The 25815-nt window shown below is 47.4% G+C and overlaps 1 protein-coding gene across 4 annotated transcripts in view; it reads left to right on the forward strand.

The window, feature by feature from the left end:
* CCDC88B (coiled-coil domain containing 88B) overlaps positions 1-25815 on the forward strand; it is a 36083-nt gene that overhangs the window by 2294 nt on the left and 7974 nt on the right. Inside the window, exons 1-19 of one of the 4 annotated variants that reach the window (XM_081173274.1) lie at positions 387-556; positions 1506-1645; positions 6703-6811; positions 9781-9850; positions 10854-10912; positions 12431-12514; positions 13761-13892; positions 14203-14327; positions 14833-14914; positions 16544-16702; positions 17283-17429; positions 18095-18233; positions 18329-18498; positions 19231-20118; positions 21747-21871; positions 22412-22535; positions 23505-23648; positions 23828-23989; positions 25113-25390. In XM_081173274.1, coding sequence (XP_081029400.1) covers positions 497-556; positions 1506-1645; positions 6703-6811; positions 9781-9850; positions 10854-10912; positions 12431-12514; positions 13761-13892; positions 14203-14327; positions 14833-14914; positions 16544-16702; positions 17283-17429; positions 18095-18233; positions 18329-18498; positions 19231-20118; positions 21747-21871; positions 22412-22535; positions 23505-23648; positions 23828-23989; positions 25113-25390 — 3197 coding nt within the window. In that variant the 5' untranslated portion in view covers positions 387-496. Of the gene's footprint in view, positions 1-386; positions 557-1505; positions 1646-6702; positions 6812-8094; positions 8677-9780; positions 9851-10853; positions 10913-12430; positions 12515-13760; positions 13893-14200; positions 14328-14832; positions 14915-16543; positions 16703-17282; positions 17430-18094; positions 18234-18328; positions 18499-19230; positions 20119-21746; positions 21872-22411; positions 22536-23504; positions 23649-23827; positions 23990-25112; positions 25391-25815 lie in introns of those variants that run through there. The other 3 variants (XM_081173273.1, XM_081173275.1, XM_081173276.1) reach the window with 3 other exon arrangements.

Genomic DNA, 25815 nt, shown 5'->3' on the forward strand with positions numbered 1-25815 from the left:
CGCCTCGAAGCCTGGCTCGCTATTAGGATTCTGGCATAACGGATGTGCGAAAGGCAGGCCTCTTCCACCAACCGACAGTTCGGACCACAAACCTGACGGGCCACTCTGAGGCTGCGACAGATGACTTCTACCCTCTCCGCTCCTCCATTGCAACCTCTCGAGTGTGGTTTTTCTGCAGCGAGAACGGGAAATGAAGTCAGCGTTGCCCTCTCCTGCAAAGCAAGCCTGCAATGCCTCACTCAGGCTGGTGCGCTGAGAACTGGAAATCTTTCCGTCGAGGACATGTTTCGCATTGGCGGCTTCCTGCGTGGCGGAAATTAAGAAATCAGTCCCTTCATCCTATGTGGCTTCCTCTCTTGCTTCCCTCCCTCCACCCCCACCCCCCCACCGATCATTCTCATCAGCCGAAGATTACGGAAGGAAGTATAAGCTTTAAGTGCATAGCGCAGAACAGAAGGCACAACCAACAAGGAGAGGGCGCCCCTTTGGTGGCACCATGGATGGAGATGTCACTGAGATGCTGGAAGATTTTGTCTCGGGGCCGCTAGTCACCTGGGTGAGCATCTGGGGGGGGGGGACACAGGAGGTTTTGAGGAGGGGGTGTTGCTCTTCTGGGTTACCCTAAATAAGGGCCTTATATCCCTGGTTTTGAAGTCATGCTGAGCCCGGGAGTTTTGGCAATATGTCGCCTGACACCGGTGGTCTGCTGGGTAATTTTATGGCAAGTTGGGCAGATCAACTATTTGTTTGTTTGTGTGTGTGTGTGTACATACAGGTGCACACACGCACACACATAATTGGTACACAGAAAACACTTTGACCCTGGTTTCCAACTAGGTAAGATTTTGGGAAGCTTTATTACTGAACCCACCAGATATTAAGCTTCTTGTTGCAGTTAGGTAAATGTAGACTTGATAAGTTGGGGTTATTTACATGGTAATGTGTATTGCTTCACTTCCTTTGAAATGTGGTAAGCCAGCCCAGCAGTGTTTAGGGACCTGGTGGTTTGTTCTGCTGTACTGGGCACTGGACTTAAGAACATATGAAAAGCCTTCCAGCCGGATCACAGACCCTCCAAGTGTCCCTATTTTCCAGGGATAGTCCCAGATTTACAGAAGTTTCTGATTTGATCCTGGAATGTCCCACTTTTATTTGGGATTTCCTTATTTTCATTGGACAAATGTTGGAGGGTGTGGACTTATGCAACTTCCAAGTCAAGATACAACCTTTAGAAGACATCTGAAGGCAGCCCTGTATATTGAAGTTTTTTCAATGTTTAATGTTTTATTATGTTTTTATATATGTTGGAAGCCACTCAGAGTGGCTGGAGCTACCCAGACAGATGGGGGTATTATTATTATTATTATTATTATTATTATTATTATTATTATTATTATATAGGAGATCTCTATTTTCATTGGAGAAATGTTGAAGGGTATGAAAGTGTGGATTAGGTAGGTTCACTTATAAACGTGAACTGAATCAAATTTCTCTTCTCCTTACAGGTGCGAACCCTGGAGACGCTGACTTACTCGAGATCTGACCAGCCCCCTTCTCCCCATAGGAAGAAGAGACATGAGGGAGCACAAGACTATTTCCTCAAGCTGGTCAGTGGGGACACCCTCATCCATATCATGGAGATAATGTGAGTCATAGTGTACTGAGCGGATCACTGGGGCACCTCCAGAGGGTCAGTATTTTCTGGGAGGGGTTCAAGTGAGAGTGTGGTGCAGTGGTTAGAGTAATAATAACTGGGAGACCAGAATTAAAACTACCCACTGGGTGACCTTGGGCCAGTCACTATCTCTTATCCTGACTTACCTCCCAATATTGCTGTGAGGATAAAATGGAGAGATGGAGAACCATATATGACACCTTGAGCAACTCAGAGGAAAGGTGAAAGATAAACATAATAGTAGCAATAATGAAAAGCAGATACAGTACTGAGAAATTTAGGTTTGTACAATTTAATTCATAATAATAATAATAATAATAATAATAATAATAATAATAATTATTATTATTATTATTATTATTATTATTATTATTATTATTATTTATTATTTATACCCCACCCATCTGGCTGGGTTTCCCCAGCCACTCTGGGCGGCTTCCATAGAAACCAAAAATACAGTAAAATATCATACATTAAAAACTTCCCTGAACAGGGCTGCCTTAAGATGTCTTCTGAATGTCAGGTAGTTGCTTATCTCTTTGACATCTGATGGGAGGCCGTTCCACAGGGCGGCGCCACTACCGAAAAGGCCCTCTGCCTGGTTCCCTGTAGCTTTGCTTCTCGCAATGAGGGAACCGCCAGAAGGCCCTCGGCGCTAGACCTCAGCGTCCGGGCAGAACGATGGGGGTGGAGACGCTCCTTCAGGTATACTGATGTCCTGTAACAACATATTTTATGGGGGAGGAATGCACTGTGGGATGGATTAATGCACATTCAAACGGTGCGCAAGCAAATCAGGATATCAGAATGAATGCTCATTGCTATGTAACCTCTTTGCAAGCAAATGCATTTATATTACATTACATTACATTACATTACATTACATTACATTACATTAGCAGTGAGGTCATTCCCCCCCCCCCCACTGTGTTTGAAGCTGCATTTACACGGGGTTGTTGTTCACAGGTTGGGGGCAAGGATGTCTTCACCTGATACGCCACAGATTCCCCACTGTTGTTACATAGTGTAGTTAAATGGAACCTCCTATTCCGAGGCAGCAGGGCACTGGATACCAGTGGTTGGGGGGGGGGGGCAAGCAGGAAAGTCTGGTCCCCCATTTTGTGACCTGCATCTGGATAGCCACTGACAGTACAGAACATCAGGCTTCATGGACTTAAGGGGAATCCTTAAATTATTACGAACTGAAAATTTGCCCAGGGAAGTAAACACTCTTTCAATTGCTTAGGTATTATTAAGTTAATACAGTAGCTTTATTAAGTTATTTAACCACCACTACTGCTTTTCTTGGGTTTTTTTGGGTGGCTCCCAGAATTTATATCCCCTGCAACCCAGTAACTGTATATGAAACCTAGTTATCAGATTAAATCCTGCTCAGATTATTTTTAAATTGAAGACATCAGGTTGTTTTGGATGCTTTTAATATTATTAATAAAAGGACAACAATAATAAAAACTAAACGTTCAGAAGTAATATGTCGATGGAACTGTATGCCAAAATTAATTCAGGAGTCTTTGACGTGTCACAAGCCTCCTTTTTGTTACAGTTGCAACCAACTGACCAGCCAACCAAGATCTAATTAGGGATGGAAGATAAATTTGACTCCCTGCACATTTCATGTTGAATCTATCAAATCTACACTCTCCAAAACAATATGCAAACCAAAATGAGGAAAAAATTGTATCAAAATGCTGATGAATTTTCCTGAGGATTTTTTTTAAAAAACCAAACATTTGCAAATCGCTGCAAAACGTGGAGACCTGAATTTAAGATTCAAAAAATGAGAAACTGGGGGAACCGAAATTGACAGAACCTTCCATCCCAGTCTCAAATATAGTTGTGGTTCTTTTCCATGTGCTTGAAGCATGTTAATTTGCAAATAGAGATATTTCCAATGCATTCAATTAAGGAAAATCAATAAAAAGAAGAAAAGATCGTATGAATCATTCAGGATTCAGCTGTATATTTCATGCTCAAATCAAAGTTGAAAGGGCAGAAGTACATCTTCAGATAAACGAAAAGAATCTGGCCAATCATTTCAAAGGGTCTATGAAACCAGATAGATTTTCTGCGGTTGTGGCATAACAGGAATTTCTTTTTCAGCATTTCAGTGTTTTGCAGGGAACATTTTTCCAGCAAACAATCCTCTGCTAAGGAGTAGGGATATTAATGTCAGCAGGAAAGTTCAGCTTGTACAGCTGTGTTTTTGCAGGATGCTCTCAAGGGAACAGAATCAAAGGGAAACTTTTGGGACCTCTGCTGGCACGTCGCGAGTTAACAGTGGCGCAGTGCATGGCGGGTAAATGGGCGGGTTTATGCAGATTTAGCACCAATGGCCATCAGAGCAACGAGGCAGACGGCTGAGAAATTGACAAGATCGACAAAATCCACTTTTTTAAGGTTAAACTGTCCATCAAGAGGCTGCTTAGCTGGACAACAAAAGCAGAAACGTTGTCCGAGTGTATTTGTGGAATTGGAAACGGTGCTGATTCCGAGGCGGCGGTGAGAGGTTTGCAGCACCCAGGTTCCCACCGACAGCTGAAAAGGCAACGGGAAAGGAGACCCGCTTAATTTTTGTTTCCCTTGGTATCGCTTCTCGGCCTTTTGGCTAAGATCAAGTGTAGTATCTGTTCTTATCAGTTTAATATCTGATATGTCCTCTATTTGAGGACTATATATTAAATGGATTTTTGGAGCTGGGAGATGGAATAGGGGCTTGCTCCGTCCACTCCATGCATCGACCTGGTATTGCAGTACCTCCAGGAACGGTGCACCTCCCTCTGGGGGGAATATTGTTGGTTCAAAAAGTAGATAAGAGTTTATAGTGCTTTTAAGATGCTGGCTTTTTACGCAGGAAAAATAAGCCCTACCAAAAAAAAATCTCTGTGTAAAGTGATTTGATTCTACTTTCATTTGCTGGAAGACGTTTATTGAATACAGCACTGTATAGGGAAAATCATAGAATCATAGAGTTGGAAGAGACCACAAGGGCCATCGAGTCCAATCCCCTGCCAAGCAGGAAACACCATCAGAGCACTCCTGACATATGGTTGTCAAGCCTCTGCTTAAAGACCTCCAAAGTAGGAGACTCCACCACACTCCTTGGCAGCAAATTCCACTGTCCAACAGCTCTTACTCTCAGGAAGTTCTTCCTAATGTTTAGGTGGAATCTTCTTTCTTGTAGTTTGCATCCATTGCTCCGTGTCCGCTTCTCTGGAGCAGCAGAAAACAACCTTTCTCCCTCCTCTATGTGACATCCTTTTATATATTGGAACATGGCTATCATATCACCCCTTAACCTCCTCTTCTCCAGGCTAAACATGCCCAGCTCCCTTAGCCGTTCCTCATAAGGCATCGTTTCCAGGCCTTTGACCATTTTGGTTGCCCTCCTCTGGACACGTTCCAGTTTGTCAGTGTCCTTCTTGAACTGTGGTGCCCAGAACTGGACACAGTACTCCAGGTGAGGTCTGACCAGAGCAGAATACAGTGGCACTATTACTTCCCTTGATCTAGATGCTATACTCCTATTGATGCGGCCCAGAATTGCATTGGCTTTTTTAGCTGCCGCGTCACACTGTTGGCTCATGTCAAGTTTGTGGTCAACCAAGACTCCTAGATCCTTTTCACATGTACTGCTCTCAAGCCAGGTGTCACCCATCTTGTATTTGTGCCTCTCATTTTTTTTTGCCCAAGTGCAATACTTTACATTTCTCCCTGTTAAAGTTCATCTTGTTTGTTTGGCCCAGTTCTCTAATCTGTCAAGGTAGTTTTGAAGTGTGATCCTGTCCTCTGGGGTGTTAGCCACCCCTCCCAGTTTGGTGTCATCTGCAAATTTGATCAAGATGCCCTTGAGTCCATCATCCAAGTTGTTGATAAAGATGTTGAAGAAGACCGGGCCCAAGACAGAACCCTGTGGCACCCCACTAGTCACTCTTCTCCAGGATGAAGAGGAACCATTGATGAGCACCCTTTGGGTTCGGTCAGTCAGCCAGTTACAAATCCACTGAGTGGTAGCATAGTCAAGACCGCTCACAGCATTAAGATAAATTCAACAGTGTAAATAGGTTTTGATGGATGTAATAATGGAAAACTGATTGGCATAATTCTTGTCAACTATGCAGGGATGTAATATATGTAAAATGAACCATGGAAAGAGAAGAAGGCAACTCAATGATATCTCAACTATGTAAAATGCTTATCTGAAATTGTATATCAGAAAATTTAATGAAAATCATATTAAATAATAATAAAACAAAACTTTAATTTATCAAATATTCTCTTTCCAAAACAACAGGAAAACTGAAACACAACCACTTTCAAAATTCACCACTTATACAAAATGTTCTCTGCAGCTCTCCCGACATAACAACATTTATAAAAATGCCTTTATTTGGGGAAAGTGTCCGTGAAAATGAACACACAGCTGAAAATGACACCTTATATCTGGAGCATTTGCTTGCAAAGATGTACGCTAGTCCAAACTGCATCCAAAACCTCTGCATCAGCCTGGGATTGCACCTCTCCCCTGGCAGAGAATACTTTTGGTTCAGAATAACAAATGAAACAAGCAGCATAATGTTCTGCTTTGGAATGTTTTATTTACAAATCCTAACCCGCCGGGCTCTGTTTCCAAAATGTTGCAATCGCCTCTTCTCACACTCCACTGCACTTCTACTGCTCATCTATCTATCTATCTGTCTGTCTGTCTGTCTGTCTGCCTGCCTGCCTGCCTGCCTGCCTGTCTATTTGTTGCGATTCTGCAACCCATGGTTAGCCCTGTGAGGCGTACATTACATTTCCCATACGTTAGAGATCCCCAGATCATCCTATTAGAATTACAGTTCTCAAAATCTATTGTGGAGAGAGATAACTTGCTGAACCAGTCTGTTGTATAACTGTTCCCTGTTTAAACTTGGCTAGGCCAGTAAAACGATTGTATATTTTCTCTGCTGCTGGGGACAGGATTTCCCTCCACTCATTCTTCCAATGTGCCTGGTTACCTTTCCTAGAGACCTGATTCCTGGGGGAGCGCAACCTCCGTGGAGTGAGCAAAATGAAGAGGCACACAGCTTGCAAATGCTCCAGGGCCTTCTGCAGCGGCTGCGCAGGTTCTACCAGGTGAGTAGGATTTAACACACATTGGATCTGAACCCATGGCTTCTGCTCTGCTGTCCCCACACGTTCCTGACACAACCCATGCCACAAAAAGACTGGAAGTGTTGTAAATAAAAATATGCCCTTTTCCCTTATGGGGTATCCAAGAGCCCATACAGAGTCCTTACATAGGTTCCCTATTGGTAGGAGAAAATAACAGAGGCCAACCAGAGAATATTGAGAAGCAAAGCAGCTAGTAAGCCTGATCTTTATTGATCTGTTGCAACAGGGTCCTCACTCACCACACGCAGGAGAGGAAGAGGACCCCCCAAAATGCCGTGCAAGGGCTTATAAAGACTTTTGAAATTCCCATTCTCTAGATCAAGACCACCCCCAGAAACATTATGCATACATCACAGAAGGGGTGTAACCTAAGACCACCCCACAGATACATCCCACCTACATCACAGAAATTTAAATGTTGTTTTTCTCCTGTCACAGTTTATCTCCTGTCTGGCAAGTTACTTGATTGGATTGCCTGGCGAGCCTGGCCATTCTTTTGTAGTGGTAAAATACTTATTTCCTGGGTCAGGTCACAGGCTCACACCTTATTCAAACAGACATATCCTTTAGACAGGATTTGTGAGGAAAGAGACAATGGGGAGGCTTTTCCAATTTAACCTTGCAGAGAAAGGATTTGGTCAGTTTAGGAATCAAAATGGTTCCAGGTTGGTCTTCCTGTGTTGATCTATGTATGTGCAGTTATGAACATTACCATATATCTAAGACCATAAAATTCCTATCACAGAAGCTGATTGGGGTTTCAGTGCTTTATAAAATAATTGTTCTAGTATGTTGTTATAGTATTTTAATAGAAACAGCCATGTTCAGTGTATGGATTATGTCATTATATAGTTTGGTCACTAACAGAGCAAAACCAACCAACCACCAGGATGAGAGAGTATGGATTTAGCACAACTGAGTTGTGGCTCAGCCAGGACTACTCTGATCCCGCACCCCAGCTGAGCCAGATATATGCCACTGTATGTCCTTCAACCCGTTTTAGCCAGGGCTAAACTGGTGTAATTTGAGGACATATTCACACCATACATTTTAATTGCTATGAAACCACCTTAAACATTCCATGGCTTCTCCCAAAGAACTATGGGAGCTGTCATTTCTTCAGTGTGTTTAGCAATTCCCAGAATACCCTGGGAAGAGGGATTGACTGTTAAAACCACTCTGGAAATTGTAGCTCTCTAAGAGGAGGGGGTGGGGTGTCTCCTAACAATTCTCAGCACTCTCTCCAAGGAGCTCAAGGTGACTGTTACGAAAATTACGGAGGGGGGGCACATCTTTAAAGTTAAATGTTACAAAAATCATGCCTGAATGTATCCTATCAACTTGACAGCTCAGGGAAGTTACCTAGCTTTAAAAATAATATAAAATCAACCCCTTTGCCAGTTTCCTCCATTCCAAAGCTATTTTCCCCTTGAAAAAGGACTCCAGGAAGTTCCCAGAGGTGACAATTGCTGGGCTCATTGTTAGCCAAGGGAAGCCAAATCTCATCACCTGACTTGCCTCAGGCTCCAGACATGCAAAGGAAGTTCTATTGTACTTTCGGGTGGTGGGTACTAAAGACATATTTGTCTATGCTAATCTTGTACCAAGGACTTGTCTGGACATGTCTGCCAAGGTTAAACTAGTGTAACCCCGGTCTATCCCTCCCCTTTTGTGACATGTCAGTGATGTAGCAATGATGCTGTACAAACTGTATTCTGGGATATGGTGGGAAAGTTTTTAAAGTCTTTGTCACCCCATCCTCAGGGTTCAAATTTCCTCTTTGAACCTACTGCGCAATAAACTTTGGTCTACAGCTATTTGCTCCAGTTGGTGGCTGGAATCCTTCCTTTATTCCGCAGGGACCCGCGGGCTTTGCCCAACGAACTGGGTGACTGAGCAGCCTCACACCTAGATTTTTCCGTAACATTGACATACATGCTTCTTCCCCCCACCCCACAACCATTTCACCGACACAACAACCCTTCGAGGTAGGTTAGGCTTAGAGGCAGTGACAGGCCTGAAGTCACCCAGTGAACTTCATGGCCAAGTGGGGATTTGAACTGTTACCGGAAAAATCCGAGGGCTCCCTTGGACAAAAACAAAGACACCAACCAGGATAACTTGGAGCAAAACAGCAGCCTGTAGGCTTGGCCTTTATTGAACTGTTGCAACAGGGTATTCCCCTCACTAGCAGGAGAGAGGAAAGACCCAGAAAGATGGTGTGCAAGACCTTATAAAAACTTTTGAAATTCCCATCCTCTAGGTCAAGCCCACCCCCAGAAACATCATGCATACATTACAGAAAGGAGGGGTTGAGGGAGGAGTTGTGGTGGTAACCTGAGTGTCCTGTCACCTGGCTTTCCCCCTCCCCATGAGTCACTTCCAGGAGACAAAGGGGAGTTTGCAGTTTCCTGCCCCCAGAGGGAAGATCTGATCATTGTCCTTTGTTTCAGTCCATGCTGAATCCACTCCCATATGCAAGTTCTTTGTGATCCTGATTGTCTTCTGTCTGGGATCATCAGGGTTGACATAGCAACTGGGCAGGGCTCCTGTGGATGTGCTGGGATGCTGAAGGGATTATGGCTGACCAGAACCAAGCCACCCCCCCTTTGATAGTCCTTGTCATATGGAGTAAAATAAAAATGGAACAGTGCAAATCCGATGTATGGTTGATTTTTCTATGAATTTATAACAGAAATGTGGCGTATGCAATGTGTGAGTGTGAGTGTGTGTGAAGTTTGTACAAACAGAATGATTGGGGTGGGGGGGGGGGTTCCTGCTACAGAACCCTGGTCTCCCATGTCCTCGTCTGACCTTCTAACCACTACAACACACTCTACTCTACTCCACGCTGAGGAATAAGTACAACATCACTCTATTATCTGTTATTATTCTCCCCTTCCATGCTCTTTCTCTCTTCTTTTCCCCAGAACGATTTGCAACAACTGATTCTTTCATTGCCTCCTAATTTACATCTTCTGGCCCAAGATCCTCTCACAGGTAGGCCTATTGGGAGAAAAAATGTGATGCTGAAACCACCAAAACAGATGGATCCGAACTTTCCTGTTCAGGGAAGTTTTAAACGGTTGATCTTTTATTGTGTTTTTAAAGAAATACTTTGTTGGGAATAAATGGGATTTAGAATATTAAGAAATGTGAATAAGATGGACTATAATTGGAAATTGTTTTAGTTTAATAATGATATTGGAAAGCTGTTACTTTCAACTACAAGGAAACTCAGAAGGGAGGGACTAGGGGAAGTCAACCAAGATGTTTAAAATGTTGGATTTGTAAAGAATTAAGTTTGTTGTTATTGTTTATCTGTTTATTGTTCCTTTTTCTTTCATTCATTCATTGATGTATTTTTCTTTTTTGTTTTTGCGTGTCATTCTGCTTTGTGGTTTTTGTTATTATTGTGGAAAATCTAATAATTTTTTATTTTAAAAAAAGAAATATTTTGTTGAGAGCTGCCCAAAGTGGCTGGGGCAACCCAGTCAGATGTGCAGCATATAAATAAAATACAGTGGTACCTTGGTTTAAGAACAGTCCGGTTTAAGAACAATTTGGTTTACAAACTCCGCAAAACCGGAAATAGTGTCTTGATTTGAGAACTTTACCTCGGTCTAAGAAGGGCACCGGTGGTGGGAGGCCACATTAGGGAAAGCGCACCTCAGTTTAAGAACGGTTTTGGTTTAAGAACAGACTTCCAAAACGGATTAAGTTCGTAAACTGAGGTACCACTGTAAAAACAATAATTGTTGTTGTTCCTGCGGAATCCTGCCTGATCTCCTTTTTACCAAATATGACCCATGCCATCAGAAAGCTTCCCTCAAGCTTTGTGCTCCTTCAAATCTGGCGAGAAAAATCCTTGCAAGCCACAACCCATTTGGGATAAAATTTGGCTCTGGAACTTTGACTTCGTAGACGAGGCATGGGGGTGCATTTGCCTTCAAATATCACATTAACACTTTCTCCCACTTTTTCCTGCAATGGTGTGATCCAGCACAGGCTGTCGGGGAGATGAAGAAGTTGTTGCTGCTGTTGCTTGGGAGTGCTGTCCAGGTACTTTGGAGTGTGGAATGGGTGGGCAGGGAGCGCAAATTTGGCTGCTGGAGGGTTTGGAGAGTGGTGACAAGGGGAAAGGGCCTTTTTGGTTGTGGCTCCTGTAATGTCTGTGGAATGCTATCCCCAGGGAGCAGCTTACAAAAGGCACACCCACCTGACCCTATCCTTTTCAGCATCAGGTAAAAGTGTAGCTCTTCTCCCAGGCATTTGGCAGATGATGTTAACTGCTCTGTTGCTGATGACGTTTTTGGCTGTGGCTTGGTCTATTGCTTGGTCTGTTTTATGGGTTTGGTAATGATCTTATTGCATTGTTGTCTGCTTTTATGCTGTGCCCTTTGTAAGCCGCTTAGATCCCCCCCCTTTTGTATTAAGCGAGTCACAACTAAAATAAAAATAAAGCAAATGGATTTCCCCAAATTAACATGCTGCCTTGTAACCTAGATTACCTCCCAATTCAGTATCCTCCCCAAATTCATTACCTACCCAGAAATACGCAAGGCACTTTGGAAAATATTTGGGGGACTGGGCGCACTGGGCCTCCACCCTTTACAAACACTTTTGACCCCCAGCAAGAACTAAAACACTCAGGGTTCCCTGGAGCGAGGGGAATTACCTACTAAACTGATTTTATGTCCAGAGCATGAGTGTTTGGTCACATCCACACTACACATTTATTTAAAACACATAACTTTCCCCAAAGAATCCTGGTGACTGTAGTTTACCCCTCACAGAACCCCTCTGAAATATACTCGGAGTCGAGAGTGGATTTCATGCTCTTTATTCAGCTCATTGTGGTGAGGAGGAATGGACGTTCCCCCACAATATCTGCTTTATATACATTATTTACACAATGGGCTGCACGTGATTGGCTAATTCCGGGATTCTCCTGTAGGCCAATCAGGTTGTGGATTCACTTCCACCTGGAGCTGGATTGGGTGGCTCCTGCGGACCAATCATACTGCTGCATTGTTCTAGGACCAATTAGACTGCTGCATTCTAAATCCTATTGTTCTAGGACCAATCAGCCTGCTGCATTTTGGATCCTATTGTTCTAGGACCAATCAGACTGCTGCATTTTGGATCCTATTCAACTCAGTACATAGCACTCTCTTCACAAACTACTGTTCCCAGGATCCTTTAGGAAGCCATGTGCTTTGAATGTATGGTGTGGGGTGTGTGACCTAAGTGTGTTTGGGGCATTTTACCAGAGGTGATTTTAGGGTAGCACAAATAGTGCGGTTGCACTGGGTGCTGCCCTGCAGGGGCTGTAGAACGGAAGCGTGAGAGGCAGGGGGCGCAGAAATTTGAGAGCCCCAAGTCCGCCACTGGTTGCACACACTTTAAAGCACATTCAAAGCACTCCCCCCCCCCCGGACACTGTCATTTATCCCTCCCAAAGCTACAGTTCCCAGCACCCTTTAACAAACTACAGTTCCCAGGGCATTCTTTGGTGGGGAAGCCATGTGATTTAAATGTGTAAGAGAACCTGATCGCCCTCCTTGAACATCCCAACAGTGTGAAAGGCGAGATGAGATCATTGGTCTAATCCAGACCCTCGACATCAGCACCCAGGCTGCCCTGGCTTCTTTCATCCAAGAGGTAAGGCCAGGCCTGGGTTTTGAGGCGGAGGAGTGTGGGTTGTGTTACTTTTCCTCTCCCATCATGCTTTGCACTCCAAGCCTTGTATGAATAGGGCAGATCCCCAGGCAAAATGGAAGGAATGTTGTGAGGAGAACTTGTGAGGTAAGCCATAGCTGTCAACTTTCAGATTTAAAAATAAGGGATCAGCAGCCTCACCTGTCCCGGGGACAGTCTAATGGATATCTAATGATCCGGAATAGCAGCGGGAAACAGCACTGAAATAAGGGAATTTCCCACAAAAAAAGGGAAGGTTGACAGCTATGGAAGTAAGCACTGGCTATATGTATACACCCATTGGTTGAAACACAGTGAGTGAGGTTGTCACCATTCCCTCCTTCACCGCTGTTATGTATTCAGTGGTCTGTGTTTGCCTGAGCTTGAGTCTGTACTAAGGATTCTGAGCTCCTGTGTTCTCATTCGATACATGATGTCCAATCACAGAACACTTCAGGATTTGGGCCTCTGCCATTGGCCCTTGAACTCTGAGTTGCGATTTGCAGCTTGGAAGTTTAGACAGCCAGTCACGTTGGGAGTGGGAGTGGCCCAGGCTTTCAGGAATGTATATAAGCAGTTGCTTTGCCCGTTTCCCAGTTATGTAGTTCAATAAAGGTTCTTAGATGGGATGCGGGTGGCGCTGTGGGTAAAACCGCAGCGCCTAGGACTTGCCAATCACATAGTCGGCGGTTCGAATCCCCGCGGCGGGGTGCGCTCCCGTCGTTCGGTCCCAGCGCCTGCCAACCTAGCAGTTCGAAAGCACCCCCGGGGGCAAGTAGATAAATAGGGACCGCTTACCAGCGGGAAGGTAAATGGCGTTCCGTGTGCTGCGCTGGCTCACCAGATGCAGCTTGTCACGCTGGCCACGTGACCCAGAAGTGTCTTCGGACAGCGCTGGCTCCCGGCCTATAGAGTGAGATGAGCGCACAACCCTAGAGTCTGGCAAGACTGGCCCGTACAGGCAGGGGTACCTTTACCTTTTAAAGGTTCTTGCTGTTCTTGCTGTGTCTTGTCTCATGGGAATCCACCTATACTTCAGCCGTCCTGCTGCATTTCAAGTTGATTTTTTTACGCCAGCGGCAGGGCAGGGATGTCTTCACCAGATGCCCATAACCTTATTTAGTTTATCCCCTGAGGCAACTCTTGTGTGTCTCATATAAGAAGTCAGTGTCGCAGCATGTTCTCATGCACAACTTCCTCTCCTTCCCAGGTGACTCAGGAGCCCAAGAACATGGTGAGGCTGCAGTGGAAGGAACTGGGAGCCTACGAAACGGAACAGTTGCTCCAAAACGTGGTGTCTCGGATTCAAGAGCTGGTGCACGAGCGAGACGCAGGCTTGGAGGTGGGGATGCAATGGGCTGTGTGTGGTTCTAATTCCCACACCTGAGCCCAGAGATGCCCTGGGATCTGTTTGAGCATCATGATGCCCTGAATCTAGCCACAATTGGGGGCACACCCCTTTCTAACTTCCATCCACTCATGCAGAAGGCATGACCAGAGTTCAAGGACACATTCCAGCCAGGCAAAAACACTCAGGGAGTGGTGTTGACTGGGGAGAGTCCCAAGGGCCTGATGAACAGGCCTGGAGGGCCACATTTGCCTGCCACACTCTACCCACATGGCTTCATCCTTTACTCTATCTCCCTCTACAGAAATTGTGGGAACTGCAGCAGGAAAAGGAACGCCCCCTAGTCACCCCCCTGGAGGGCCACCGCCAACATCTTGGGGTGCAGCTTGCTGAATCTCGGGCCCAGGTGCGGCGTCTGCAGCACGAGCTGTGAGTGGAAGTGGGGCAGACATCTAAAAAAAGTCAAGCATGGGAGTGGGCATCTGTGGGGCACAAAAAACAATGGGGGCCAAAGCAGTTCTAGAGAAGATAGGGGGGTTGGATTTTATTCTCCCACTTCAATTTCCCCACCTAACTCTGCAAGGGCATAAACAGGACCCTTTTATCTCCTATGAACATTTTGGGGTATCTGATGTAAGTTCCGAACAATGTTTTCTTTATTTGAAAAAATGTGGCTGACTCCTATTTCTATGCTGGGGGCACAGCGTTTAGTTGATTACTCTGAGCTCCTTCCAGACGTCTATCAATTCTATTGTGCATTTATGATGATTTGTGGTCACGGTGGCATTGGAGTGGTAATACGCAATCCAGCTCATTAACTCACCCAAAAATCTGACGTATGGTTTTCCTCTTAGAGCGTTTGCAAAATAAAAACTCATATTTTTATTTATTAATAAATAAATAAAACAAAACTGTGCTGTTTCCCCACCCCCAGGGAAGAGAAGATGGAGGAGCTGTTAGATCAAGAGGATGAACGGAAAGATTTGGAGGGGCAGCTTCAAAAGATGCGGCAGGAGGTACTGCTAAAAAAGCCACGCAGGAGGCTGGAGTTGTCCTGGCACTGAGGAGCTGAAGGTGCACACTCTGGCTTATGCTATTGGCCACAGAATCAAGGGCCTCTGGGAGGCTGCACCCCCTGCCTCCCAGAAAGAGCTTCATGGCAAGGGGGGAGACCAGCCTGGCCCCATCCAACATCCAGTCCAGAGCAACTGCAGGAAGCCGGAATTTTGTAATTAAGAACTGGTGCCTGGGTTTGATTTTCCTCCTTCTCCTCCTCCCTCCCCTCCCCTTTTCCTTGTGTGTCGTGTCTTTTAGATCACAAGCTTGAAAACTGCTTGTTATTGGTCACTGCAAGCCACTTCTAAGAACCCTTTCCCCCCCTCCTTTCCCTGCTGCAGAGAGGGTTATAAATACTTTCAGTAAATAACTTCCTGCCTTTCCAAAACCACATCCTTCCGAGGTGGCTTACATCAAAAGACATTATTACGCTTGTAGTAAATGATACCAAAATATAACAGGTCACTGGGGTCCTTCACACTGGGCAGCTGGTGGGAGATGTGAAGGGGCAACTCAGCTGGAACAGGAGCAGGTGGTGGCATCCTTCCCTCAGGGCAGCTGGTGATGGCTGGTATTGTGATGGGAAGGGCAGTGGGAAAAGCACAGTGGGAGTAACTCCTGGTGCCTTCTTTCCCTGTCCCCCTTGTTTTAATAAACAAAAGCTGACCATTTAGGGATGAGGCCTGGAGAAGTTGGCAACCTTATTGAGGGCAGGATGAGTGAGAGCACTGGGCACATATTAAACATTGAAGAAAGCGCTGTGAGCACCAGTCACAAAATGGCTGTTGTGGGGGCATGGTGCAGCATAACGTAAAAAGGCGGCTGTGGGGGCATGGCATAATGACTGCCCCATCTTAACGTACCCACCAGGTGTCCTGGAAAAAATGGGACATCCTGTTTTTCCGTGCAAGATCGTGGCGGCCATTTTGGGTGCCGCAATTTTGCTTACTCTCGGGCTATGAAAAAGCGTTTTTGGGGGCAAGATTGTGACATGGGAAAAGTTGGATGGTATGTCTTACGGGACAGGAAAAAGAGGGTGAGGAGAACAAAATGGTGTAGGCATGCCCCTCCATCGGCTGCCCCATCGATGGTAGAAAAGGCACCTGCATCTGCCACCACCACTTGCAGAGAGAGAATCTTTCTTTGCACTTCTCTTCAGAATGGAAAGGAAGGTGGAGGATCCAGTCCTGGCATCCAATGAAATGTGGACATGCTTATAAGGGGACGTGTTCAATGAAGGAGAGGCTGAGTCAGTGCAAACTGAGCAGGAAGAATATGTATTGTGGATTTTAAAGGGGATATTTGGTGAGACGTTTTGTGGGTGCCATAGGAGGTACTGGCAGGCGCACTAGCACCTGTGGGTGCCACCTAGACAACCCACAGCCTAGAATAGACATGAGGGAACCAGCCCCCTCCCCAACCCTCTCCCTGCGAGGCTGCAGCTCTGGCAGGGACAAAATAGCATTTCTTGGGACCCTGAGTCTAAACAACCCCAGGTGGCTTATCCATACACCTTTGCCTCCTTGTGCCTAATTCACCTGCCACTCACCATGCCACTTATTTCTAACTTGTTCTCCTGCTTTCACCAGAACCGGGCACTGGTAGGCGAGGCCCGCCTGGCTGGGCTGTACCGGGATGAGCTGGACGCCTTGCGAGAGAAGGCCTTGCGGACAGAGCGGCTTCAGGCGGAGCTGGCAGCCCTGAGAGAGCGGCTGCCTGCCTTGGAGCAGTGCCGTGCCCAGCTGAAGGTAAGGTTGACAACTGGCCACTGATCAGTTATCAAAGGGGTGGGTGTGTATCCTTTCAGTCACATTCACACCACACATTTAAATCACTACAATGCCACTTTCAACATGGCTTCCCCCGAAGAATTCTGGGAAGTGTAGTGTGTTAAGGGTGTGGAGAATTGGTAGGCAATCCCCTATTCCCCTTGTGGAATGACAATTCCCAAAGTTTCCCAGGAAGAGGGACTATGCATGTGCATAGAAACTAACCTACTCTATGAAGGCAACATTTGCATTCAGTGCTCTGACCACTTACCCTTTGGCCCCGAAAAGTTGCCCCAAAGAGGATGCAGCCCTGATGCTGAGCAAATTCCTCACCCCTGCCCAGGAGTAAAGCTCTGCCAAGGGCATTGCGGGTATTTAAAATGGTGGCTCCCAGACTCTCACTGGGAGCTGCCTACTGCAGCCTGGAGCTTTATTGTCGCTTGCCCCTGCCAGCTAAGTCGGGGGGGGGCAGTGGGGGGAGGCACTGACGCAGGGCGGAAGAAGGGTCCTCAAACCTAGATCTGGCTGTGGTGTTTGATGAGCTGCTTTGGATGGGCAGGAGGAGCGTGAGTTTTCCCAGGCCTTGCTGGAGACAAAGGCCATGATGGAAGGACAGCTGGAGGCTGCTCGCGCCCGGGGGAAGCACCTGAGCCAGCTGGAGAAGGAGAAGTTGCACCTGCAAAGCTACCTGAACGAGGCCCAAGAGGTGAGAGACCCAGGGGAAGCTGCTCCATATGGGCAAATGGGGCAATCCCCCCCCCCCAACTTTCAACCACCCTGAGGAACACCCTCCCATCAGATGTCAAGGAAATAAACAACTATCTGACTTTTAGAAGACATCTGAAGGCAGCCGTGTATGGGAATTTTTTCATGTCTAATGTTTTACAATTTTTAATGTGCTGTAAGCAGGCCAGAGTGGCTGGGGAAACACAGCCAGATGGGCGGGGTATAAATAATAAGATTATTATTATTATTTCGCTCTGCCCTCAATCCTCCACCTGCCTGCCTTCTTGCTTACATCCAGTCCGGAGGGTGGCAGTGCCTGTCAGCTTCCTCCTCCTTAATCTCCGTGTTGTTGTTGTTGCTAATTGAAATTGTACACCGCCCTCCATCTCAGGGTGGTTCACAACATAAAACCTTGTGTTGCCCCTTGTAGAACTCATCAGGGAGGACTAAACTAAAATGCACCATAACTTTTCATCATGGGGATGTCACTCAATCTCCTTGATCATTTTTTGTTGCCCTTTCCTGAACCTTTTCCAACTCTTTGTGGTGAGGTGACCGGAACTGCAGCATGAAATTTAGCAACGAATTGATATCCATGAAATACTGTACAGCACCATGAAATTTAAGCATAGACTCTGTGCACAGGAACGGGACCAGCTCTACCAGCAGACGGAGGAGCTTCTAAGAGAAAACTTGGCTCTTGAGAGGCAGCTGAGGCGAAGTTTAGCGGAGCCCATCAACATTCTCCGTGCGGAAGAACTAGAAGGTGACTGGGCCCCAGGTGGTGAGTGTGGCCTTGCCTTTCCATTTTCTAGCAAGATCCTCAGAGTCATTCTAGAGGCAGAAATGTATCCCCCCCCCCTTCATCTGCTTCTCTAGGTCCTTCTGAAAGGCCTATTCTCTTGAGTGATGAGGTGAAAGAGGACATCGGTCGGTTGCTGACCCTGGAAAGGGAGAATCAGGATCTGCGCAGGAGGCTTCAGCAGGCCCTGGAGGATCCCAGCAAGTCTAGGAGTTTGGAACCAAAGAACGCAGCCCTTGATGGAGAGGTATTTATTTAGAGCATGTGGTACCCTGCTCTTCAGCCGAAAAGCCTCCCAGAGCACTGTACCTATAATCAACTAAAACAAGACAGTCCCTGCTCCTTCAGAAAGCTCCTCCTGTCCCTCGAAAACATAAACATTTAACCCCAGACACATTGACAGTTTCCTGTTCCCTCTGATAATTTGGACAACCAACACCCTGAACGCTTTGTTTCCTGAGAAGTTGATGCAAATCAATGGCAGTGGGCTTCCACTGACAGAGACTTAAGTACAGAAGGTGCCACAGCAGAAAAGTCCCTGCCCATCAACTGAGTTTCTGATAAAAGAGGCCCACAAAACAGGGCCTCCCCTAGCTGATCTTCAGGCATGGTGGGGCAAGGGGGGGGGAATATGGGGAGAGTTGTTTCTTAAAGACAGGAATGGGGATCGGGACAATTTCCAGGTGGCACACTAACAGGGGTTGCCATTGCAGCTTTCATGGGCACTGACATGCCCACCAGTATCTCAGAAATACACGATGCACAATAGACTGTTCCTACTCGGTTCCTGTGTGCACCAGCTTGGCCTCTCATAAAAAAACCAGAGCTGCCACTTTGTGCTGTGCCACACCATAATGGCAGCCATTTTGTGGCAGGCACCCACGGCCCTTTCGCAAAATGCCAAGCGTGCCCACTGGCCCGAAATGGTTGGCAGTCCCACTGTGCTAATAAATTCTGTCCTTTTGTGTGCCCTGTCTAGCTCAAAGCGCTGCAAAGCGAGGTGCGGCCAGAGGCAAGCGAGCAGGCCTCAGACCCTGGAGAACATTTGCCAGAGGCCCAGAAGCGGCGAGAGAGCGAGGCCTTGGCCCCAGAAAGGCGGGAAAGCCAGGGCCCGAAGCAAGAGAGCGAGGCTCTTGGGTCGGGGACGGAGGCGGCCTTGTTGGAAGCCCGGACTTCTCTGAGGGAGGCCGAAAAGCTGCGGGAAGCGGAGTCCCAGCGCGCGTCGGGCTTGGAAGAGCGGCTGAGGAGCCTGCAGGAGGCCCACGCCGACCTCCTGGAGAAGCGAGAGCGAGAGTGTGAGGGGTGGCGCTCAGAGACGGAGCGCCTGGTGGAGGAGGCCCAGGCCCTGGAGCGAGAGCAGGAAGCGCTGCGGGCCGGATCCCAGGCCTTGCAGGCCGCCGCCACCCAAGCCGAGCTGGAGCTGAGGGAAGCCCGGCAGAGCCTCCAAGGCGAGCGGCTACAGGGAGCCCAGCTGGCCCAGAAGGCCCGGCAGGCGGAGGAGGAGCTGGGCGAGGCCCGGCGGGAGCTGGAGGCCCTGCAGCGCGGCCTGGAGCAGCACAAGGTGACTCTGGCTCAGGCGGAGGCCGAGAAGGCGGCTCTGGAGGAAATGGTGAGCCAGGCCGAGAACCTGCGGCGGCAGCTGGAGAAAGACAACCGGCGCCTCCAGGCCCAGGCGCAGGCCCAGGAGGAGGCCCTGGCGGCTCAGAGCCTGCGCCTCGTCCACCTCCAGGCCCAGAGCCGGCAGCAGGCGGCGGAGGTCAGCAGCCTGAGGGAGGCCGCCCAGCGTTTCGGGGAGCTGGAGCAGAAGGAAGCAAACCTGAGGAAGGAAATGGACGCCAAGCAAAAGGCTTCAGCCCTCCTGGAGGAGGTAAAAGAGAAACGGGATATGTTTTGTGGGTCAAGCAAGTATGAACGTAAGAGCTGGGATCAAGCCTGTCCCTGAGGCTCCTTAAGCAAAAGTTAAAGGGACAGGTGTAAATGTCGTAAGTAAGTAAGTAAGTAAAAAAAACAAATCCCTGCCCCATCAGGCTGCCTTTTAAGTACCCCACAATATCCAGGAGTAACACTTGGTCTGGGGCGCTGTGGGAAAATTTAAATGGCAGCTCCCAGACTTCCGCTGAGAACGTTCTGGTGCTTGTCTCTACCACCAATGGTCACATCCGCACAACAAATGGCTCCCTCTCCCCTCTAGAATCCTGGAAACTGTGTTTTACTCTCACAAAGCCACAATTCCCAGGACTCATAACAAACTACAGTTCCCAGGATTCTTTAGGGCAAGGGCATGCGTGTTAAAAGTGGGATAACAATGCTTTAAATAGATGGTGTGTACTCTGGTCAGTCATGTTCGCTGCTACAGTGAGATTATTTCTCAATATGCATCTATTGATACAAGCAAGTTAGCACATGCAAACTGCATGGAGATCTGTGTGCTCCTCTTCTCTGGCAGTGTGTAAGTAGCCGCCTTATTGTTGTGCACGCCATACACACAACATTTCTCCAAATTTCCCTGGCATTGTTTCCTGCCAGTTTAAAATACTTTGCTTGCATATGTTAAGTGTTTTATCGTTTGGCTTTGCCCGCTAGAGGGCACTACAGGACAAGAACAGCCGCAGAGGCTTTATAAAATAAAGCCAAGTAGATTAATTGTACCACTTTCTGGTGGACCACAGACTGAGCCTTTGCTTGTTGCTGATCCTTTTGCAAAATAATGTGGGCAAATAGGGCTGTGTTTACCGTGCGCTCGCTTTGCTTCCAGTCCTGGCTTTTTAATCTGTGTTCAAACAACTGTTGTCCAAAATGCATATTATATCCTGCACTTTGTTATGAAATGCCACTGCTTGACGCATTGTTAAGAAGATAGATATGTGTGAAGAGCCAGCTGGATCATGCCCATGGCCCATCTAGTCCAGCATCCTGTTCCCACAGTGGCCAGCCAGACGCCTGTGGGAAACTCGCAAGCATGTCCCACGGACAAGAGCACTCTCCCCGCCTGCTGATTCCAGCAACTGGTATTGAGAAGCATCACTGCTTCTGACTTTAGAGGCACAGCATACACATCATGGCTAGTAACCCTCGATAAATTGTCTTCTCTGCTAATTTGTCTAATCCTCTTTCAAAGCCATCTAAATTAATGGCCATCAGTGTCTCCTGTGGGAGTGAGTTCCGTATAACTATGAGCTGTCCTATTTCACAAACCAGCTTCGCAACAATTTGGGTGGGTGGAACTCCACGCCCTTGTTCTCTGCAGCTAATCCAGGGTTCAGGGCCGGATTGAATAAACCTAATCGACAAAGTGAGGATGTTTTTTAGGCCTCAGTCCTAACCTCACTTACACCTAGCCCATTTAATAATAATAACAGTAGTGTTGATGTAGAAACTACAACATATTAAAATAACAATACATTTGAACCGTAGACATAAGGTGACAGGTATGCATTGTAAGGGATCAGTGAACCCCTCGATTTCTCACCTTTCAAATGATGCCAATTGTTGCAGGAGCTCCAGAGGGAGAAGGCAAAGGGGAAGGAGAGGGAAGCTGTCTTGGCTCAGCTGAAGGAGCAGCTGCTGAAGAAGGAAGAGAGCCCACAGGCTGGGATGCAAAGCAGGCAGAAGCACCACAGGTAGGTTACCGAGTGGTGGCACAATTTGAGCTAGGGTTTTCAACTGTCCAGAATTCTTTGCATACCAGGCCAGAATTCTCCCAGCCAATTTCTGAAGAGGACAGCTGTGGATTATCCCTTGTCTGAATAAGTGAAACTAGTATGCCTCATACACTTCTCCCCATATGAACCGACCTCGACGCTGTGATGATCCTCTGAGGCCCTCTGGACAAGAGTATGGCAGCATGAGAATGGGCCTTTTCTGCAGTGGCTCCCTGCTTGTTGAAAAAACAACAACAACAACAACAACAACAACAACAATAATAATAGTAATAATTAATGCAGGGTGCCTCCCAGGTGTTTTGGACTAAAACTCCCATTATCCCTAGCTATTGGCTGTCCTGACTGGGCTGAAGGGAATTTTGGACTACAACTTCCATCGTCTCTGGCTATTGGCCATGCTGGCTGGGGACGATGGGAAATGTATACCCCATGTCTAGAGGGTACCATGTTGGCAAGCCCTGGGATTAATGTATGTTTCCTGTCTTCCTGGCATTATAGTGAGGAAAACCAAAAGAGACCTACTAATGGGAAGAAGATGGAACTGGAGGAGGAAAACAGCGCACTCAAGAGGCAGCTTGAGGAACTACTTGCCCTCAATCAGCAACACACAAACAACCATCAGGTGAGAACTTGGAAAGGTGTCCTTTCATCAGGGCACTTCTGGGCTCATGCCCAGCAACAGAATGAGGTGGTAGTGTCCTGACTTTAGAAGCGTAGACTGTACCACCGCAAGAGGGGAAAGCTACTTTTGAATACATCTTCAGTGCAGGTTAGCATTAAAAAATGTGAGCCTGCCACCTACAGTCTGAAGTGGTACAATCTATTTTACCTCTTGTTACCACCTTGTTTTGTCTCACGTGTAGCCCGGGCAAGGCTCATTCTAGGTTTGAGGGGGCCCTACAGCTGGGGTGAAGAATGTCAGTCCCAGGGGACAAATGTGGCCCTCCGGGCCCCTATATTTGGCCCTCAGGGCTTACCTCTGACAACACCGTCTCCTCAGCCACATTCATTCTCCCAGGCCACACCCCTCACCGGCCTTGTTTCATGCCTTCCTTGAGTGCTTTTGCCTGGCTGGAATGTGTCCTTGAACTCTGATAATGCTTCTTAGCTTCCCTGGATGTGTGTGAGAGAGAGTGTAGAAACTAGCCTACTGTACAAAGGGAAAATTTACATTCATTGCTCTGCCCACTTTTGCTCCTGGCCCCTCCCACCAAAGGCATGTGGCCTTTAGAAGGTTGCCCAGAAGAGAATGTGGCCCTCATTCTGAAAAAGTTTGCCCATCCTTGCCCTAAGGAGAGACGGCATTCTGTGGTTTTAGTGTGCTGGGTGGTTTGGAGCCACCATTTCAATATCCCACAATGCCCTTGTCATGGGATCATTGTAGGAAACTGAAATGATACACAGCTGCCAAGTTCAGATAGTCTACCTGGGGGCAATCGATGGCCCAGTTATGGAGCCCTGGCAGCTCCTGAGGATGTTGTGTGTGGGTATCGGCTGCGCCTGAGCCCAGGCCTCAACCACTGCAGTGCAATTCCCCTCAGGCACAGAGGTTAGTGTTCCCCAAAACTAGACTTTTGTTTTCTCTCCCCAGGCAAAGAGTGGCTTTATTGTTCCTTTGGAGGAGCCGTCTGTGACCCAGGAGGGACAGAGTGAACATAACCCAGGCCCGTTGCCACTCCAGGCTAATGCCAGAAACGAGGCCCTGAGTGCGAGACTCATTGAAGTGGAACGCAAGGTGAGCAGACGGCTACGACGGGAGTTGTGGTACAAAACCTCTGGAGGGCCCCAGATCGGTGGGTGCTGGTCCAGGTCCAGTGCTGTATGTCTTTGGGGAGATCACCTCCCCAGCCAGCTGTGGAAGGCCTTCCAACTTTGCTACCCCATACCAATTTCACCCGGGTGCTGCCTTTACAGAACGCCGTTCTGCAGGCCGAGAAATCGGCACTAATCGAGCGTCTCGCCCAGCTGGACTCGCAAGTCAGCAGCCTGCAGGTGGCGCTGCTGGGGCTGCGGGGCCAAAGCTCCGATGCGAAGGAGGAAAGCGGGAGGTGGCAGGCTCAGAACAGCGCACTGCAGGTAAGCACCCCTCCCTGCCTCTTCTGCCCCTGGGATGGGAGCTGATTCCTGGGAACACGGATCCAGGTCTTCCCACCTTCTCAAGTCTATGGAGCACAGGAAGACCCTTGACTTATATATTACACACCTAGTAGATGCTGCTGTCTGTGGGTTAATTTCTGCTGCAAGTTCCAAAGATCTCAGAAGCTCCCTCTGTAGTAACTTGGAGCGGGGCTTTTAGGGTGGCTGCCCCTGTTCTGTGGAATAGCATCCCTGTCGTGATAAAACAGGTAAGCCACTACCTGCACTTTCTGGAAGCAACTGAATACAATTTGGTTCCAACAGGCTTTCCCAGCTGAATAAATGGGTCTTCACCACAAGCTTCTACTCAGACAGGGTTTTGTTCTGAATGTATTCGCTTTTTTGCATTTTAAATTGTTCTTAATTACTTCATGTGAAAACTGGCGTGAGCCAGTTGTTTAGAACACGATTAAAAAACAAATGGTAATAAAATGTCGCACACCACCCCTGTCTTCAAGCTGTGCAAGATTCCAGGGGGTCCAGGCGCTTACCCAGGGTTTGTATTTCCTTTGGAATTATGTATATTGGTGACATATCTTTATTATATATGGTTTATTTACACATATATGCAGCCTGAGCCCACGATGGTGGGGCTCACAGCGTTAACACCTCAGAAAGTCTTGCTTGGATTCAAGCAGAAAATCCAACATGTCTTTCACTCTCAGGCTAAAAGGAGGGGGGAGGGTAAAATCAAAGAAATGAGTATAATAAAAGCAAAAAGCAAAAGAGAAGAAATATGAATAAAAGTGACTTCCATTTGAAAGTGTCTCCATGATAATCCCGAATGGCGTCCTGTTCTTCCTCCCTCTGCTAGCTGATGGGGCAAACTGTAGTTCCTGTGATTCTTTGGGGAGGGAAATATGCTTTAAATGTATGCTGTGTACGTAGCCTACGGTTGCTATTCTATATATACTGAACAGAGAGTGAATCAGCTGAATTTACTTGTTCAGGATTGTATGAGCAATTGTCATTGGATTGATTAAATCTCCCTGCCCCAAGGAGCTTACAATGTGCCCGTCTCTCTCTCTCTCTCACTCTCATATCTCTGTTGCAATCCTGGCAGGTGGAGGCAGCATCTCTGCGTTCCCAGAAGACGCTACTGGAATCCCAGCTCCTGGAGCTGCGGCAGAGGCTGTCTGTCCTGGAGGCAGAAGCCCGGGGTGCCCAGCAGGAGAGGGAGGAGTGGCGGGGGCGCTACGATGCCCTCCTGCGTGATCACGACCGCCTGACGGTGCTGCACGAGAGGCAGGGATCTGACCTGGAGGGGTTGCTGGGGAAACATGCCAGCCTCAAGGGGGCGCTGCGTAGCCTGGAGCAGGAACACCGTGACCTGCAGGGCAGGTAAATCTGGGACAGAAAATCTGTAAGTTGTTGGTGTGTGGGGGGGTCTATTTCTATTTATTTCTCTATTACATTTATACCTCACCTTTCGTCCAAGGAGTTTGAGGTGATGTATGTGGTTCTTTCTCTCCCCATTTTATCCTCACCATAGCCCTGTGAGGCAGGTTAGGGCCAGTGATGGTCCAAAACTGGGATGAGCTATGTGACTTTTACCTCCATACAGTCAGCTATATTCTAGATGTGCCAATTTATCACAGTTTTAGGAGACGTTCCAGCTGGGGGAATGTCCTTGAGGAGGGGGTGGAGAAATGCTGGAGAGGAGGTGTTGCTTGTGTAGGGAGTCCTGAGGGCCAGATATAGATTCTGGAGGGCCGCATGGGGCCCCTGGTCCTGAAGTTCCTCATCCTTGCTCTAAACCACAGGCA

This window comes from Podarcis bocagei (genome assembly GCF_964188305.1).
Source record: "Podarcis bocagei genome assembly, chromosome: 16".
Taxonomy (NCBI): domain Eukaryota; kingdom Metazoa; phylum Chordata; class Lepidosauria; order Squamata; family Lacertidae; genus Podarcis; species Podarcis bocagei.